This window comes from Oncorhynchus clarkii, chromosome 21 (genome assembly GCF_045791955.1).
Source record: "Oncorhynchus clarkii lewisi isolate Uvic-CL-2024 chromosome 21, UVic_Ocla_1.0, whole genome shotgun sequence".
Lineage (NCBI taxonomy): Eukaryota > Metazoa > Chordata > Actinopteri > Salmoniformes > Salmonidae > Oncorhynchus > Oncorhynchus clarkii.
In genome coordinates, this window is record NC_092167.1 from 40126522 (window position 1) to 40144284 (window position 17763).

Consider the following 17763-nt stretch of genomic DNA (forward strand, 5'->3'; position numbering starts at 1 on the left):
ATGAGGATGCCGGGACAGGCTGAAGGGGCGCGGAGGCGTCTGGATTTGACCTCTCCTCATGAAGTCAGACGGGTTGAGGTTGTTCGAGGACGTGTAGGATACGGGTTTACCTTATCGGGACAAGGCCCGTGCCTCTTGAGTGGAATATTGGAGGGCAGCCCTGCAGACCATGTGGGACTGAAGCAGGGGGATCGTATAGTGAGCGTCAACGGAACTGATGTGGCAAAGGCATCCCATGAGGCTGTGGTGCAGTTGATTGGCACCTGTAAAGGCCCCTTACTGTTGGTGGTGCTTGTCGGGAGTGGGCCCTTGGTGGACCTATCCTCCAGCGACGAGGAGTTAAGGATTTCTAGAATAGAGGGAAAGGAGCTTTTTCAGAAGGGGGGAGTTTTTCGCACTGTTTCGGCCCATTCTGGCAACTCGTCATCTAACTCCGTAAATGCCAACCCAGCTAATCCAAGACCTGTGTCAGAACCTGACATGTCCCACTGGATCCAGCCTTCGAACTCCAAAACTCAGCCTGTCTTCCTTTCTGCGGAGGAAACCGCCCGAGTGGCAGACGGCGACTCTGTTTTCAACGAGCAGGAGGATGATGTGAATCGAGACTGGAGTATTCTGAACACAGCCATGGTGGTGGGCTACCTGGGCTCTACTGAACTGATCTTGGCCTTGTCCAGACACGGCTCAGAGGACGACTGCCTACAGGTGATCCGCGGGTGTATCAGACATATGGGCACAGAGCAGGAGACCCACACGCTGGTGATGATGAAGATCATGTTCGACTGCGTCCGCCTCTGTGATGACACAGGAGCCGTCCTGGCCGCCTTCCCTGCCGAGAACCTTGTCCTGGGCGTGGTGTGTTCCGAGGACAGGCGCTTTTTTTGTCTGGTCACCACTGCACACATCTCTGGCGGCCACGTTGGCCAGAACGGTCCCCTGAGTACCTCATGCCACGTCTTCTTCATCGACCCTGAGCTGTGCCACCACAGTGACCACCTGGGCATCACAGGGCGCTTCGGCATCGACTGCACCCCCGACCCAGACACCCAGGGCTGCCTGGAGTTCCCCCTCACTCCCCCCTCCGTTCTCCAGTTTGTATCTGTCTTATACTGTGAAATGGGGGAGGCAGTGGAGAGGCTTAGAACCAGGCTGGACAGAGACTCAGCCCACCACCTCCACACGCAGCAGAATCGCAGCAGCACCGGTAAGAATGGCAGCGCCAGCAGCAACGGAGACAGCGGGATCGGAAACACCTCCCCCCCTGAGGAAAGAGCGGACAGGGATTTCCCCATCGCCCGCGGAAACGACCCTGGGGGCCAGCTCCCCAGCTGTCCATGGGAGGATTACCCCCAGGCTGAAGGAGACCTCACCCAAATAGTAGCTCATCAAAATGGCTGGCTAAAACTAAACGGCAATCCTAATCCAGGCAGTACAAATTCCCTTTCCGAATCTCTACCTGGCCCGGCGTCATTAACCGGCCTATGTGGTGGTCCTCCTCCCAGGTTGGAGTTTCAGTTCAAGCCCCCGCCACCACCGTACCCTCTGGCTAAGAACCAGAAACAGAACCTAACAGGAGGAGGCTCCTTCAGAAGCAGTCAGCGCTGGTTCTCTATGAGTGTTAAGCAGAGGTGGCCTAAGGGCCGATGTGGAGAGCCCGAGTCCCAGGCAACACCGGCCACTAACAGCTGGTCAGGACCAGCCACGGTGAGTAGCACCAACGCTCTGCCACCCCCCATGAGCCAGATCCCACCAGACAGGTACCTGGCAGCAGAGACCATGATGCTGCCCCAGAGGGAGGAGTGGGCCAAACGACTCTGGAGAGTAGAATCTGGAGAGCTGCTGAATGGAAATCCCAGGAAAGATGCCAATACCAAGGTGAGATAAGAAGAGGGAATGCTGTTGTGTTGCATGATGTGTCAATGCTTGTATGTGTTTACTGAATGTATTTATCCTTTATCTAACTAGGCAAGTCAGTTAAGAACGAATTCTTATGTACAACAACAGCCCACCCCAGCCAAACCCTAACAACACTGGGCCAATTATGCACCACACTATGGGACTCTCAATAACAGCCAGTTGTCATACAGCCTGGAATTAAACCAGGGTCTGTAGTGACTCTTCTAACACTGAGGTGCCGTGTCTTAGACCACTGCACCACCCAGGAGCCCAGAGTAAAATTTTCCAGGGTGTAACCCTAACCCAAAGTTAAAATAGCTCCTATATTTGCTTTGTGCAACGCAACAAAAATACATTTGCATGCTCCCTTCTGTTTAGCATCTGGTTGTGTGTTTCTGTTTGCTTTATGTTCAACTACATTCTACAGGAAGTGATAAAACAGTTGCAGGAGTTGAGTTGCCAGGCACTGAGAGGTTGGACAGACCATTCACTCTGACACAACAGCCATTTCACTGCTGTGAATTGAGTTTGAAAAAGCCACCTGTTAGTGTATACCTCAATGATGTCATTGTCATAAATCCACATCCTGAGAAAGTTCAGTTCCAAACAGCCTTTTCTGTTCTTCTCCTCATTGTCCACAAGATGTCCCTGTTTCACAATTTAACTGTGATGGGAGTGAGTTTCCCCATGGAAGAAGTACTTAAATGGCTACTTACAGGTAACTGCAAAAATAATGGAAACACTTGAGTAAATGTGGGATACAAAGTTTATTGAAAGCAGGTGCTTCCACACAGGTGTGGTTCCTGAGTTAATTAAGAAATTAACATTCCATCATGCTTAGAGTCATGTATAAATATGTTGGGCAGGCCATTATTTTGGCCATTATCACAGTAAATAAAATTATATTCGTCACGTTCTTCGTTAACAACAGGTGTAGACTAACATTGAAATGCTTACTTACGGGCCCTTTCCAGCAATGCAGGTGAAAGAAAATAGCAAAGTAATAATAAATAAACAATGAGTAACGATAACTTGGCTACACAGGAGATTGGTGGCACCTTAATTGGGGAGGACGGGCTCTTGGTAATGGCTGGAGCGGAATTAGTGTAATGGTATCAAATACATCAAACACATGCTTTCCATGTGTTTAATGCCATTCCATGTGCTCCGTTCCAGCCATTATTATGAGCAGTCCTCCCCTCAGCAGCCTCCACTGCTTGGCTATATGGGGTACCAGTACCAAGTTGATGTGCAGGGGTATGAGGTAATTGAGGTAGATAGAGTGCCTTCATAAAGTATTCATGACTTATTCCACATTTAGTTGTGTTACAGACTTTGTTTCTCACCCATTTACACACAATACCCCATAATGACAAAGTGAAAATATATGTTTTTAGATTTTTTTTTATAGAAAAGTTATTGAAAATGAAATACAGAAATATCTTGTTTTCATAAGTATTCACACCTGAGTCAATTCTTTGTAGAAGCATCTTTGGCAGTGATTACCGCTGTCTTTCTGGGTAAGTCTATAAGAGCTTTCCACACCTGGATTGTGCAACATTTGCCCATTATTCTTTTCGAAATTCTCCAAGCTCTGTCAAGGTCTGATTTTCCATAGATTTTCAAGCAGATTTAAGTCCAAACTTTAATTCGGCCATTCAGGAACAAGCATTTCGCTTTACCCGCAATAACATCTGCTAAATATGTGTTTGTGACCAATACAATTTGATTTGATTGATGTTGTCTTCTTGGTAAGCAACTCTAGTGTAGATTTTGCCTTGTGTTTTAGGTTATTGTCCTGCTGAAAGGTGAATTCATCTCCCAGTGTGATGGAAAGCAGATTGAACCAGGTTTTCTTCTAGGATTTTGCCTGTGCTTAGCTCCATTCTGTTTCATTTTTTATCCTGGAAGAACTTCCCAGTCCTTAACGATTACAAACATACCCATAACATGATGCAGCCATCACTATGCTTGAGTGAAAAGAGTGGTAATCAGTAATGTGTTTTATTGGATTTGCCCCACTTTGTATTCAGGACAAAAAGTGGCTTAATTGCTTTGCCACATTTTTTTGCAGTATTACTTTAGTGCCTTGTTGCAAACAGGATGCATGTTTTGGAATATTTTTATTCTGTGCAGGCTTCCTTCTTCTCATTCTGTCAGTTAGGTTAGTATTGTGTAGTAACTAAGAGGTTGTTGATCCATACACAGTTTTCTTGTCACGACTTCCGCCGGAGTCGGTCCCTCTCCTTGTTCGAGCGGCGCGCGGCGGTTGACGTCACCGGCATACTAGCCATCGCCAATCCACTTTTCATTATCCATTTGTTTTGTCTTTATTTTCTACACACCTGGTTTCAATTCCCCCATTACATATTCATTATTTAACCCTCTGGTTTCCCCCATGTTTGTGTGCGTGTTTGTTTTATTGCTCAGGCTGTTACTGACGACTGGTATTTTGTTGCTTTGTTATTACGCCCGTTTATTTCGTGGTGCTGGTATTTTTCCCGCACCATAGTATTGTGTTTATACTGGTGTTATCTTGTATTAAACACCTTGTCCACGCATCTCAGCTCTCTTGTGCCTGACTCCTTTCACCAGTTACCCACAGCCTTGACAGAAACACACACCCACTCGGAATGGAGTCAGCAGGAGCAGGTGCCCCTGCAGCAGGGGTTGAGGAGCGAGTCCAGCAGCACGCTGCCATGCTACAGCATCTCGGCAGCGCCATGGCTCGTGTTCTACAAACCATGGAGTGCTGGGAGAGAAGAGGAGTCCCTCCAGCGTCTCCACCAGCACCACCAGTCTCACCATCACTCACCCCTCCTTCACCCGGGCCCAGTGGGATTCGGCTCGCCCTCCAGAGGGAGTATGATGGAACGGCGGTGGGTTGTCAGGGGTTCTTGCTCCAGCTAGAGCTCTACCTGGCAACCGTCCACCCGGCTCCCTCGGGCCGTGAGAGCGTGGCCGCCCTCGTCTCCTGCCTCTCAGGGAAAGCTCTGGAGTGGGCCAACGCCGTATGGGGAGAAGAAGAAGCGGTGTTGGACCACTTCGAGGATTTCCCCCACCGCTTCCGGGCAGTCTTTGACCACCCGCCTGAGGGTAGAGCTGCGGGTGAACGTCTCATCCACCGGAGGCAGGGGACGAGGAGTGCACAGGAGTTTGCGTTGGAATTCCGGACCCTGGCCGCCGGTGCGGGATGGAACGACAGAGCCCTGATTGATCACTACCGGTGCAGTCTGCGTGAGGACGTCCGGCTGGATAACCTGCTGGCTACCCGCGGACGTCCAGATCGGGGTCTGTCGGTTCCATCCCACACCGGCGGCCAGGGTCCGGAATTCCAACGCCACCGCTCTGACGCCCATGGAGCTGGGAGGTGCTGCACTTAGGGCGACCGGAGGAGGGGCCATTCCATGCACCATCTGTGGCTGCAGAGGGCACACTGCCGGTAGGTGCTGGGGAGGTTCCTCTGGGAGTCGAGGCAGCAGGCAGGGCACTCTCTTGTCACCCCAGGTGAGTCGGCACCAGGCTCAACCAGAGCCCCCTGTTGCTCACATGTTTTTGTTTATTAATTTTCCTGAGTTTTCCCCGCATTCCCAGCATAAGGTACTCGTAGATTCAGGCGCAGCTGGGAATTTTATTGACATATCATTTGCCCATAGTTTAGGGATCCCCATTGTTCCTGTGGATATGCCCTTCCCTGTGCACTCCCTAGATAGTTCACCATTAGGGTCAGGGCTAATTAGGGAGGACACCGCTCCACTGGGCATGGTTACGCAGGAGGGTTTCAAGGAGAGAGTCAGTCTCTTCCTTATTGATTCTCCTTCGTTTCCCGTGGTGCTGGGCCTACCCTGGTTGGCCTGTCATGACCCCACTATTTCGTGGCAACAGAGGGCTCTCTCGGGGTGGTCACGAAAGTGCTCAGGGAGGTGTTTAGTGGTTTCTGTCAGTGCTACTACGGTGGAAATTCCAGATCAGGTCTCCACCGTGCTCATCCCCTCTGAATATGCCGATTTGTCTCTTGCCTTCTGTAAAAAGAAGGCGACTCAATTACCACCCCATTGACGGGGGGATTGTGCGATAAATATCCTGGTAGACGCAGCACTTCCCAGGAGTCACGTGTATCCCCTGTCGCAAGAGGAGACGGCGGCTATGGAAACATATGTCTCAGAATCTCTGGGGCAGGGGTACATTTGGCCCTCCACTTCACCTGCCTCCTCGAGTTTATTTTTTGTGAAGAAGAAGGATGGAGGTCTGCACCCATGTATTGACTGTCGAGGCATCAACCAAAACACTGTGAGGTACAGTTACCCGCTACCTCTCATCGCCAGTGTGATCGAGTCAATGCACGGGGCGCGCTTCTCAGGAAGCAGGAGCGCTTACAACCTGGTGTGTATCCGGGAGGGGGACGAGTGGAAGACGGCATTTAGTACCACCTCAGGGCACTATGAGTACCTCGTCATGTCGTACGGATTGATGAATGCTCCATCAGTCTTCCAGGCCTTGGTAGACAAGATTTTCCGGGACCTGCACAGGCAGGGTGTAGTGGTGTATATCGACAACATTCTGATATAATCTGCGACGCGTGCCGAGCACGTGTCCCTGGTGCGTAGGGTTCTTGGTCACTGTTGGAGCATGACCTGTACGTTAAGGCTGAAAATTGCCTGTTCTTTAAACAGCCCGTCTCCTTTCTAGGGTACCGCATTTCCACTTCAGGGGTGGAGATGGAGAGTGACCGCATTTCCACTTCAGGGGTGGAGATGGAGAGTGACCGCATTTCAGCCGTGCGTAATTGGCCAACTCCCACCACGGTAAAGGAAGTGCAGTGGTTTTTAGGGTTTGCCAACTACTACCGGAGGTTTACAGCTGGGTGTCTGTATGTTCCGTTTGCTGTTCTTGACCGTTTGATCAATTGGGCCTACACGTCACCCTCCTCTGGTTATCCTGGCATCAGTCGGACAGTGCGCTGTCTTAGAGGGAAGTACTGGTGGTCCACCTTGGCTAAGGACGTGAGGGTTTATGTTTCCTCCTGCTCGGTGTGCGCCCAGTGCAAGGCAAGGCCCCTAGGCACCTGCCCAGAGGGAAGTTACAACCCTTACACATTCCACAACGGCCGCGGTAGCACCTGTCGGTGGACTTCCTGGCGGATCTTCCTCCCACACAGGGTAACACCATGATCCTGGTCGTTGTGGATCGGTTTTCTAAGTCCTGCCTTCTCCTATATTTGCCTGGTCTCCCTACGGCCCTACAGACTGTGGAGGCCCTGTTCACACACATCTTCCTGCACTACGGGGTGCCTGAGGACATAGTATCTGATCGAGGTCCCCAGTTCACGTCAAGGGTCTGGAGGGCGTTCATGGAACGTCTAGGGGTCTCGGTCAGCCTTACCTCAGGTTTTCACCCCGAGAGTAACGGGCAGGTGGAGAGAGTAAACCAGGATGTGGGTAGGTTTCTGCTGTCTTATTGCCAATACCGGCCGGGGGAGTGGGCGGCGTTCATACCCTGGGCAGGGATGGTCCAGAACTCGCTACGCCACTCCTCTACCAACCTCTCCCCCTTCCAGTGCGTACTGTGGTACCAGCCGGTTCTGGCGCTGTGGCATCAGAGCTAGATCGAGGCTCCTGCGGTGGAGGACTGGTTTAGGCACTCAGGGGAGACATGGGACGCCGCTCATGTGCACCTTCAGCGGGCCGTGAGGCATCAGAAAGCCAGCGCAGACCGCCACCCCAGTGAGGCCCCAGTGTTCGTACCGGGGGACTGGGTCTGGCTCTCGACCCTCCACCTGCCCTGCCTTGAAGTTGGGCCCGTGGTTTGTGGGGCCGTTCAATGTCCTGAGGAGAGTGAACGAGGTTTGTAACAGTTTACAGCTTCCCCCAGATTACCGTATAAACTCCTCGTTCCATGTGTCTCTCCTCAGGTTGGTGGTAGCTGGTCCAGTCCAGGAGTCTGAGGTGCGGGAGGTCCCTCCGCTCCCTCTGGACATCGAGGGGGCCCCGGAGTATGCAGTCCGATCCATACAGGACTCGAGGCGTCGGGCAAGGGGCGTTCAGTACCTCGTGGAGTGGGAGGGGTACGGTCCGGAGGAGAGCTGCTGGGTGCCGGTGGAGGACGTATTGGACCCTCGATGCTGCGGGAGTTCCACCGTCTCCATCCGGATCGCCCTGCACCTCGCCCTCCGGGTCGTCCCAGAGGCCGGTGTCGGCGCACTGCTGGAGCTGCGTGTCAAGGGGTGGGTACTGTCACGACTTCCCCCGGAGTCGGTCCCTCTCCTTGTTCGAGCGGCGCTCGGCGGTCGACGACACCGGCCTTCTAGCCATCGCCGATCCACTTTTAATTTTCCATTTGTTTTGTGTTTTGTGTTTGTTTTGTGTTTTCTACACACCTGGTTTCAATTCCCCCATTACATGTTCATTATTTAACCCTCTGGTTTAGTCCCATGTTTGTGTGCATGTTTGTTTTATTGTTCAGGCTGTTATTGACGGCTGGTATTTCGTCCCGGGTTTTGTTATTACGCCTGTTTATTTCGTGGTACCGGTATTTTTCCCGCACCATAGTATTTATACTATGTTATACTACTGTACTATGTGTTTATACTGGTGTTATCTTGTATTAAATACCTTGTCCACGCATCTCAGCTCTCCTGCGCCTGACTCCTTTCACCAGTTACCCACAGCCTTGACATTACTTCTATCACAGCTATTAAACTCTGTAACTGTTTTAAAGTCACCATTGGCCTCATGATGTAATTCATAAATTCATTCATTTCCTTCCTCTCCGGCAACTGAGTTAGGAAGCACACCTGTGGCTTTGTAGTGACTGGGTGTATGGCCCAAAAAATAATTAATAACTTCACAATGCTCAAAGGGTTATTCAATGTCTGCTTTTTTCTTCTTCTTACCCATCTACCATTAGGTGCTTTTCTTTGTGAGGCATTGGCAAACCTCCCAGGTCTTTGTGGTTGAATCTGTGTTTGAAATTCACTGCTTGACTGATAATTGTATGTGTGGGGTACAGAGATGGAGTAGTCATTTAAAAATCACGTTAAACACTATTATTGCAAATTTTTAGGCTTGCCATAACAAAAATTTAGGCTTGCCATAACAAAGGGATTGAATACTTATTGACTCAAGACATTTCAGCTTTTCATTTTTTTATTAATTTGTAAAACAAAAATTGAGAAACATAATTACACTTTGATATTATATGGGGTATTGTGTGACCCCAAAAAGATCTCTGTTTAATTCATTTTCAATTCAGGCTATAACACAACAAAATGTGGAAAAAGTAAAATGGTATAAATACTTCCTTAAGGCACTATGTACATACAGTATAACTAGGAATAAAGTGACTAGGCAACAGGATGGATAATAAACAGTAGCAGCAGTGTATGTCAAAAAAAGTTTGCGCAAAAAGTGTCAATGCAGACAGTCCGGGTACCTATTCGGCTAACTATTTAACTAACTATTTTGCAGTCTTATGGCTGGGGGGGTAGAAGCTGTTCAATGTCCTGTTGGTTCCAGATTTGGTGCATCGGTACCGCTTGCCATTCGTTAGCAGAGAGAACCGTCTATGACTAGGGTGGCTGGAGTCTTTGACAATTTTTAGGGTCTTCCTCTGACACCGCCTGGTATAGAGGTCCTGGATGGCAGAGAGCTCGGCCCCAGTGATGTACTGGGTCGTACGCACTACCCTCTGTAGCGCCTTGCGGTCGGATGCCAAGCAGTTGCCATAACAAGCGGTGATGCAGCCAATCAAGATCCTCCCAATGGTGCAACTGTAAAACTTTTTGGGGATCTGAGTGCCCATGCCAAATCTTTTCAAAGCCTCCTGGGGGGGGGGGGAGGTGTTGCCATGCCCTCTTTATGACTGTGTTGGTGTGTGTGGACCATGATAGATCCTTAGTGATGTGGACACAGAGCAACTTGAAGCTCTCGACCTGCTCCACTACAGCCCCGTCAATGTGAATGAGGGCATTCAGCCCTCCGTTTCCTGTAGTCCACGATCAGCTCCTTTGTCTTGCTGATTTTTGCGTACCATAGAGAGTTGAAAATAAATAGAAGGGAGGGCCAGAACAGTAGTCTAATGCTTGGGAAAGATTAGGTGAAAGAGGATGATAGCAGTGCTATGTGTGATGATTGTGAGGCGCTATAGAAATTCGACAGTCGCAAGATGGGGACTTCAGAATGTCACATCAAGGGAACTGTACTGTTCAGATGGGTTAAATGGAATTCTAACCTATCTGAACTCTGGACACTGACTGTAGGTCTATAACCTCTCACATAGCTTAAGATAGTGTTAACCCCTGCCGAATTAAGCATTGCTCGCAGTGACTCGGGAACAGAAGTGTAGAAATATTATTTATTTTCGCATCATGACAGAATTACAGACGGTCCCTAACGGCGCGTTCAAAGTGTTGTCTTTATCAGCATCATAAAAGCTGATTGTATTTCAACCACATAAAATATGCATTCAAGCCAAACTGAAATCTTATCAAAAACATGTTGGGTCGTTTTAACAGCTTCTAATTTTCCTCAAAACCGGTCAAACTGATGTCATTTGGAAATTTTGCACAAAATGTTTCGTTAGTGCATGTTCTCTGCGGTCCCTAAAAGTCTTTGCTGCTTGAGAGAAGCTGAGATGAAAGCGAAAACAAACTTTACCGATGTCGACTAGATTTAAGCATTCATTCTATTGTTTTATGACATTCTGGTGAGCATGTGTTTGTCTCGCTGTTATCGTTGTGTTTGTCTCGCTGTTTATCCAAGCAAAAGTTATTATCCTGTGTGCATACACCGGATGAATAATGTGTCTGTCTGAAATGTCCTCTGTTCTGAAAATAAGTTTTGCACAGGAAGCTAAGGCAAATTACAGGATAGAGCCCATGTGATACCATGGTAATTACCGGCAGTTTTTTATTCCAGCTCAGACATTAGGCTGGGCTTTCACCCATCATTATAATAGCAGGGCTGCTGGCGAAATGTGTGTCTCATGCTCCTTTGGTGTAGCAGTGAAACGGTGAGATTAAGGTGCAGATGAAAGGGGAGGAGTTGAGTTTGATGGAGGCTTTTGAGGTAAAGTAGGTGAACATCTATTTTTTCACTACCTCAGCTCAACTGGTGTCTGTGAAATCGTCAACATTGTGCAGAACTGAGACTAATGGGCCGTGTGTGTGTGTGTAGCCAGTCCGTTATTTTTGTACAATCTGTTGGCCAATCACAGTTATGTTGTCGGGCAGGAAGGGAGTTGCGTGTCAGGACCCCTGTTTATTTAAGGACACGCCATATGGCCTGAAGGTCATGGCAGGAAGAACATCTGTCATCATCTTGGTTGGTTTACATCATCTTGGTTTAATTGCCCAGTGAGATAGTCCCTTATCACTCGCAAATCTCTCCAAAACTTCAAGCTTGTACAGTGTATAGGGATATGCCTATTTTGTATGGAAATGTATTCCAGACAAAGGGATGATCACCATTGACAAGTTTACTTTACTAATCCCTAATGCTTACATCATGTTAAAGGTGTTATGTCATGTTTATGATGGTGTTATGTAGGCTCATGACCCATAGCTAAGTATGACAGAAACCATGATAGGATCATTGGTCCATGTAGTAGTGTGATGTTTTGGCACAGTCATTATCCCTTTCCTGCAGTCAAATGACCTTGTGGCCTCATGAGTGGAATGTTATTAATAGTTTTCATAATTAATCAACATTTATTTTTTTATATTTCGAACAGTTTTGTTATATTTCAGTGTTCTGTGATGTATATGAAGTATCAAAATGGAATTCATTTCAACTCTATATCTGCATGGTACAGGTGTCTTATTTTTTTTAAAGCCCATAACCATGTGTGTGAGGTGTGTACTTTTGTTTCAAAGTAGATTTGTTTAAGACTACTAAGAAATACTCAGTGTGACCCTGATTTAGCCCACTGCAGTAAAAGGTTAGTGTTCTCTCTTCTCCCCATGACAGGGCTCCAAGTTCTGGGGCATTGGCGCCGGACGCTCCTCTGGCCGTCGCTCCTTTGGACACTCCAAGAGGCTCAGCCTGGCACGATCACTGGACGACCTGGAGGTAGGCCCTATGTCCAGTGCAGTATTTATAACTGTTGTCATATCGTTTAAAACCTAGCACCATCCTACTCGGTTTGCCTGGTATTAACCCCATTTGTTTTTCTAGAATTTTAGTTTTTTGAATTAGAGTAAAATATCTGGTGTTCAATCAACTTAATTCAATAAAACTCTGTTCTGGCTTATTGTAACATTGTAAAATGGCCCTGTAACGTTGTGTACCCATCTTTATTGGGAACTGCATTTTGAGGGCTTGCGGCTCGCTTATATGCGGAGGAGTTGGTCAGCTTGACTAATTTGGACATTCAGCCGAACCTCCCTCCCCCGTTCTGCTCCAGTTTCCATTCTTTTTGAACCTTTCATTTCTGTTTGCCTTCAACTCTCATATTTGGTGCCACACTTGCGGCGAGGGTGGCTCACAAAGTGGTCTTTGTGTGGGCTCGAGGCATGGGCCCTGTTGGTTTGGCCTTGTTAACGAGCAGCCTGAGGCATGGGCCCTGTTGGTATGGCCTTGCTAACGAGCAGTGCTACTAAATGACGTTCCCACATTTCTCCCCTATTAGCATTGCTCAGGGATTCTACAGCCCCTCGCTATCACACACACACACACACACACACACACACACACACACACACACACACACACACACACACACCCTAAACAGTAGTGTCAAAAACTTGAGGCATCTGGTTCTGTTTAAGTTCAATAGGGTTTTCAACAAGTCTCTTTGGAACATAAACCTGTATCTTATATAAAATGGCGCCGACAGAGATGGTCGCCTCGCTTCGCGTTCTTAGGAAACTATGCAGTATTTTTTTTTAATGTATTATTTCTTACATTGTTACCCCAGGAAATCTTAAGTCACGCTTCCAGACAAACTAAACACCTTCTTTGTCCGCTTTGAGGATAATACAGTGCCACCGTCACGGCTCGCTAACAAAGACTGCTTCTCCCCTCTCTCATTCTCTGTGGCTGACGTAGTAAAACATTTCAACTTGTTAACCCTCGCAAGGCTGCTGGCCCAGATGGCATCCCTAGCTGTGTCCTCAGAGCATGCGCAGACCAGCTGGCTGGTGTATTTACGGACATCGCTCCCTATTCCAGTCTGTTGTCCCCACATGCTTCAAGATGGCCACCATTGTTCTTGTACCCAAGAAGGAAAAGATAACTGAACTAAATGACTACCGCCCCGTAGTACTCACTTATGTCATCATGAAGTGCTTTAAGAAGCTAGTCAAGGATCATATCACCGCCACCTTACCGGCCACCCTAGACCCACTTCAGTTTGCACACCGCCCCAACAGGTCCACAGATGACGCAATCGCCATCACACTGCACACTGCCTTATCCCATCTGGACAAAAATAATACCTATGTAAGAATGCTGTTAATTTACTACAGCTCAGCATTCAACACCATAGTACCCTCCAAGCTCACCATCAAGCTGGAGGCCCTGGGTCTCAACCCCGTCCTGTGCAACTGGGTCCTGGACTTTTTGACACGCCGCCCCCGGGTGTTGGAGGTAGGAAACAACATCTCCACTTCGCTGACCCTCAACACTGGGGCCCCACAAGGGTGTGTGCTCAGCCCTCTCCTGTACTCCCTGTTTACCCATGACTGCGTGGCCATGCACGCCTCCAACTCAATCATCAAGTTTGCAGACGACACAACAGTAGTGGGCCTGATCACCAACAATGACAAGACAGCCTACAGGCAGGAGGTGAGGGCACTCGGAGTGTGGTGTCAGGAAAACAACCTTTCATCAACGTCAACAAAACAAAGGAGATGATCGTGGACTTCAGGAAACAGCAGAGGGAGCACCCCCCTATCCACATCGAAGGGACAGCAGTGTAGAAGGTGGAAAGTTTTAAGTTCTTGGGCATACACATCACAGACAAACTGAAAGAGTCCACCCACACAGACAGTGTGATGAAGAAGGCGCAACAGCCTTCTTCAGGCTGCTGACAAACTTTTACAGATGCACAATCGAGGGCATCCTGTCGTGCTGTATTACTGCCTGGTGCGGCAACTGCACCTCCCTCAACCGCAAGGCTCTCCAGAGGGTGGTGCGGTCTGCACAAATCAAATCAAATTTATTTATATAGCCCTTCGTACATCAGCTGATATCTCAAAGTGCTGTATAGAAACCCAGCCTAAAACCCCAAACAGCAAGCAATGCAGGTGTAGAAGCACGGTGGCTAGGAAAAACTCCCTAGAAAGGCCAAAACCTAGGAAGAAACCTAGAGAGGAACCAGGCTATGAAGGGTGGCCAGTCCTCTTCTGGCTGTGCCGGGTGTAGATTATAACAGAACATGGCCAAGATGTTCAAATGTTCATAAATGACCAGCATGGTCAAATAATAATAATCACAGGCAGAACAGTTGAAACTGGAGCAGCAGCACGGCCAGGTGGACTGGGGACAGCAAGGATTCATCATGCCAGGTAGTCCTGAGGCATGGTCCTAGGGCTCAGGTCCTCCGAGAGAGAGAAAGAAAGAGAGAAAGAGAGAATTAGAGAGAGCATACTTAAAATCACACAGGACACCGGATAAGACAGGAGAAGTACTCCAGATATAACAAACTGACCCTAGCCCCCCGACACATAAACTACTGCAGCATAAATACTGGAGGCTGAGACAGGAGGGGTCAGGAGACACTGTGGCCCCATCCGATGATACCCCCGGACAGGGCCAAACACAAAGCATCACCGTAGGCAAACTACCTGTCCTCCATGACACCTACAGCACCCGATGTCACAGGGAGGCCAAAAAGATAATTATGGACAACAACTAAAACACTGCCTGTTCACACCACTATAATCCAGAAGGCGAGGTCAGTACAGGTGCATCAAAACTGGGACTGAGAGATTGAAAAACAGCTTCTAGCTCAAGGCCGTTAGACTGCTAAACAGCAGTCACTAACTCAGAGATGCTGCTGCCTACATTGAGACCCAATCACTGGACACTTTAATAAATGGATCACTAGTCACTTTAAACAATGCCACTTTAAAAATGATTACATATCTTACATTACTCATATCACATGTATATAATGTATTTTATACCATCTACTGCACCTTGCCTATGCTGCTCGACCATCGCTCATCCATATACTTATATGTACACATTCTCATTCACCCCTTTAGATTTGTGTGTATTAGGTAGTTGTTGGGGAATTGTTAGATTACTTGTTAGATATTACTGCACTGTCGGAACAGGAAGCACAAGCATTTCGCTACACTCGCATTAACATCTGCTAACCATGTGTATGTGACCAATAAAATTTGATTTGATTTGTACAGAACAGCTTCACACAATGTAAAGTACATTTCTTATGTCTGACCTAATTGGTTTTGACATTTGGCTTTGCTCACTTTTGCGTTTGTCATCGAAGGAGTGGGCGGAAGACTCAACTTCAGAGCCTTCTGTCAGCACAGCGGCTGAATCACTCTTACCTCAACATGGCTGTTCATTAGTACTACACAGCAATAGGATGTTATGACTTAACGGTTTTTGCTCTTTTTGTCTGAGGGATTTCTGAGTCACTGGTACTGCAGAGGAGTGAAGATAAGATAATGGTATTGTCAGTCAGTGTGTGATCCCTGAACCGGGAACTCTATATATATAGATTTGCTCCACTTCACCATTTTCGAACGCTAGAGCGATGTCATTGGTTGACGGTTATGGAGAGAGACGGGGCATTTGACGTGTTGCAAGTGTCTGTGAAGTCAATAAGACGAGCTAAAGCTTTCATACTTTGTTAGCATTAGCTATGATCTCTGTCTACAGAGCCTGCTAACTGCACATGCTGGATGTAAACAACTGAATTATGCACCTATAATAGGATCCCCCCCCAAAAAGGTCTGCTATAGGCCTAAACAAACAAAGAAAACATGCTACCTAGTAATGAACTACTTATAGCTCTAATCCAACAGAATAAATTGGATACAACATGTTATTGTCCACACGACGAGGAAAGTTACCCTGGGCTTCACATAAATTAAATTTCTAGATACAAAACATATTGCAATACTAGGAATACTTTGTAATCAAAAGCATTTCAGTTGACATGTAGGACTATTATAGAGAGAAAAATGAACATTGGACTAAGGTCAGCTCGTATTGAATTAAATAATAACTCATTTTGATGTCTCTTTTATAATTGGGCTCTCAGTGTAGTAGCTCATCCTACTGTTTGATCCTCTCTATGACGCAAACTGTAATTCTCTCAGAAATAGTTTTGGCTAGCAAAACAAAAGGCTATATTTGGGTTGCCACAGACTGAATGGGAATCCCCGTTCAAATTGGGAACAGCAAGTAAGAGTAGTAGGATTTCCTCAAGTGTTTCCTGGAACATTAAGACTTGGGTGTATTCCACCAGCTAAATAGTATTTTGGTCAGTGGGTGGCTGCAGAGGGAATTTTAACATAGTCCGGTAAGGGAATCCCGCCTTTAAAGTATAGCATTTTCCTCAAGCTGTACTTTTCCAAGTTATGAAATGGTGGAGTTCCTAATTAAAGGCCCAGTGAAGTCAAAAACATGATTTGTCATGTGTTTTATATATATTTCCACACTATGAGGTTAGAATAAGACTGTGAAATTGTGAAAATTATGATAATACTGTTTTAGTGTAAGAGCTGTTTGAAATAACTGGCTGAAATGTTTTGGTGGGATGAAGTTTTGGCCTGCCTTGTGACATTAGTTAACCAATAAGCAAGAGTTCCAAACCATTTTGCTAGTTTTCAGTTTTCCCCTTCCCACACAGACCATTCCCAGAAAGTCTTAGCAAAATTCTTGCTTGAGAAATTGCTATTTACTAAGAAGTTATTTTTGTTTATTTTTGACCATTTAAATAAAAAATAATCAAATAATCACACAAGGTAATAATTGTTTCCCAGAAATGATTTGATATTAAGATTAAAACAGCTACATTGGACCTTTTAAGGGTTTCTTAGGAATTGCTGGTCCTCTGGGAGTTTTTTGTTGCTGCAAAACAGTTGTTGTGTAAGCACGTCTGTGGTCTGATAAGAACTTAACAGTGACGTATTTGCACATTTTTCATTGTGCAGTCATCATTTCAGCCACACTGAAACCATGACAAAGTGAGTGCAATTTACCCATGCTGCTTTAAGTCATGGTATACATTCCAGGTAATTACTATGTTTGAGGTTTTCTTCTAATGGTGGCCAAAGGCAATTAGATCCTCATCTATGGCTGTCGCCCACCCCTGGTTTCCATTTCAAGGGCTCATCACCCCAAGGGCTCAGCGTCACCATCCTTGCTAAACCAGACACCATTGTTTCACCGGAGAACGGCATTCAGTCAAGTTTAACTACGCTATAACAGCTTCACATGATCATCAGTCAAAGATCAATGAGCCACGCCGCAAGGCTCAGTACGGGAAGGAAACATGAATATGTATGCACTCACTACTGTATGTCTGCTAAATTTGTCAATGTAGAGCAACATAAACACATCATCTGCTCTTTCTTGATAAGGAAAGTGAGAGCCTCCATTTGGCAGGCATCCTTTAAAGACAATATATGGAATGACAAACTGGTGCATGTTGTGCAAGCTACATCAAAGGAGTTTTACACCCACAATGTAAGATTCCCTATGTTCCTCACCATATAAATAACAGGTGTCCTCGTATCTCAGCCTCTCCAGATTACTAGTGTGCATCACGTTGGAATATCCCATTATACAGCGATTGGAAGGTGTTTTGTTTTGAGAGCTTTTCCTACCCTCCTGATTCCTCAGTCCTGTCCTTGACTCCCTAGAATGTTATTGAGCCCATTTTTCACAC

General features: G+C 47.0%; 1 protein-coding gene across 1 annotated transcript in view; it reads left to right on the forward strand.

The window, feature by feature from the left end:
* LOC139379010 (regulator of G-protein signaling 12-like) overlaps window positions 1-17763 on the forward strand; it is a 76568-nt gene continuing 58805 nt past the window's right edge. The window contains exons 1-2 of the mRNA XM_071121718.1: window positions 1-1875; window positions 11862-11963. Of these exons, the coding sequence (XP_070977819.1) occupies window positions 1-1875; window positions 11862-11963 (1977 nt within the window). The remainder of the gene's footprint in view (window positions 1876-11861; window positions 11964-17763) is intronic.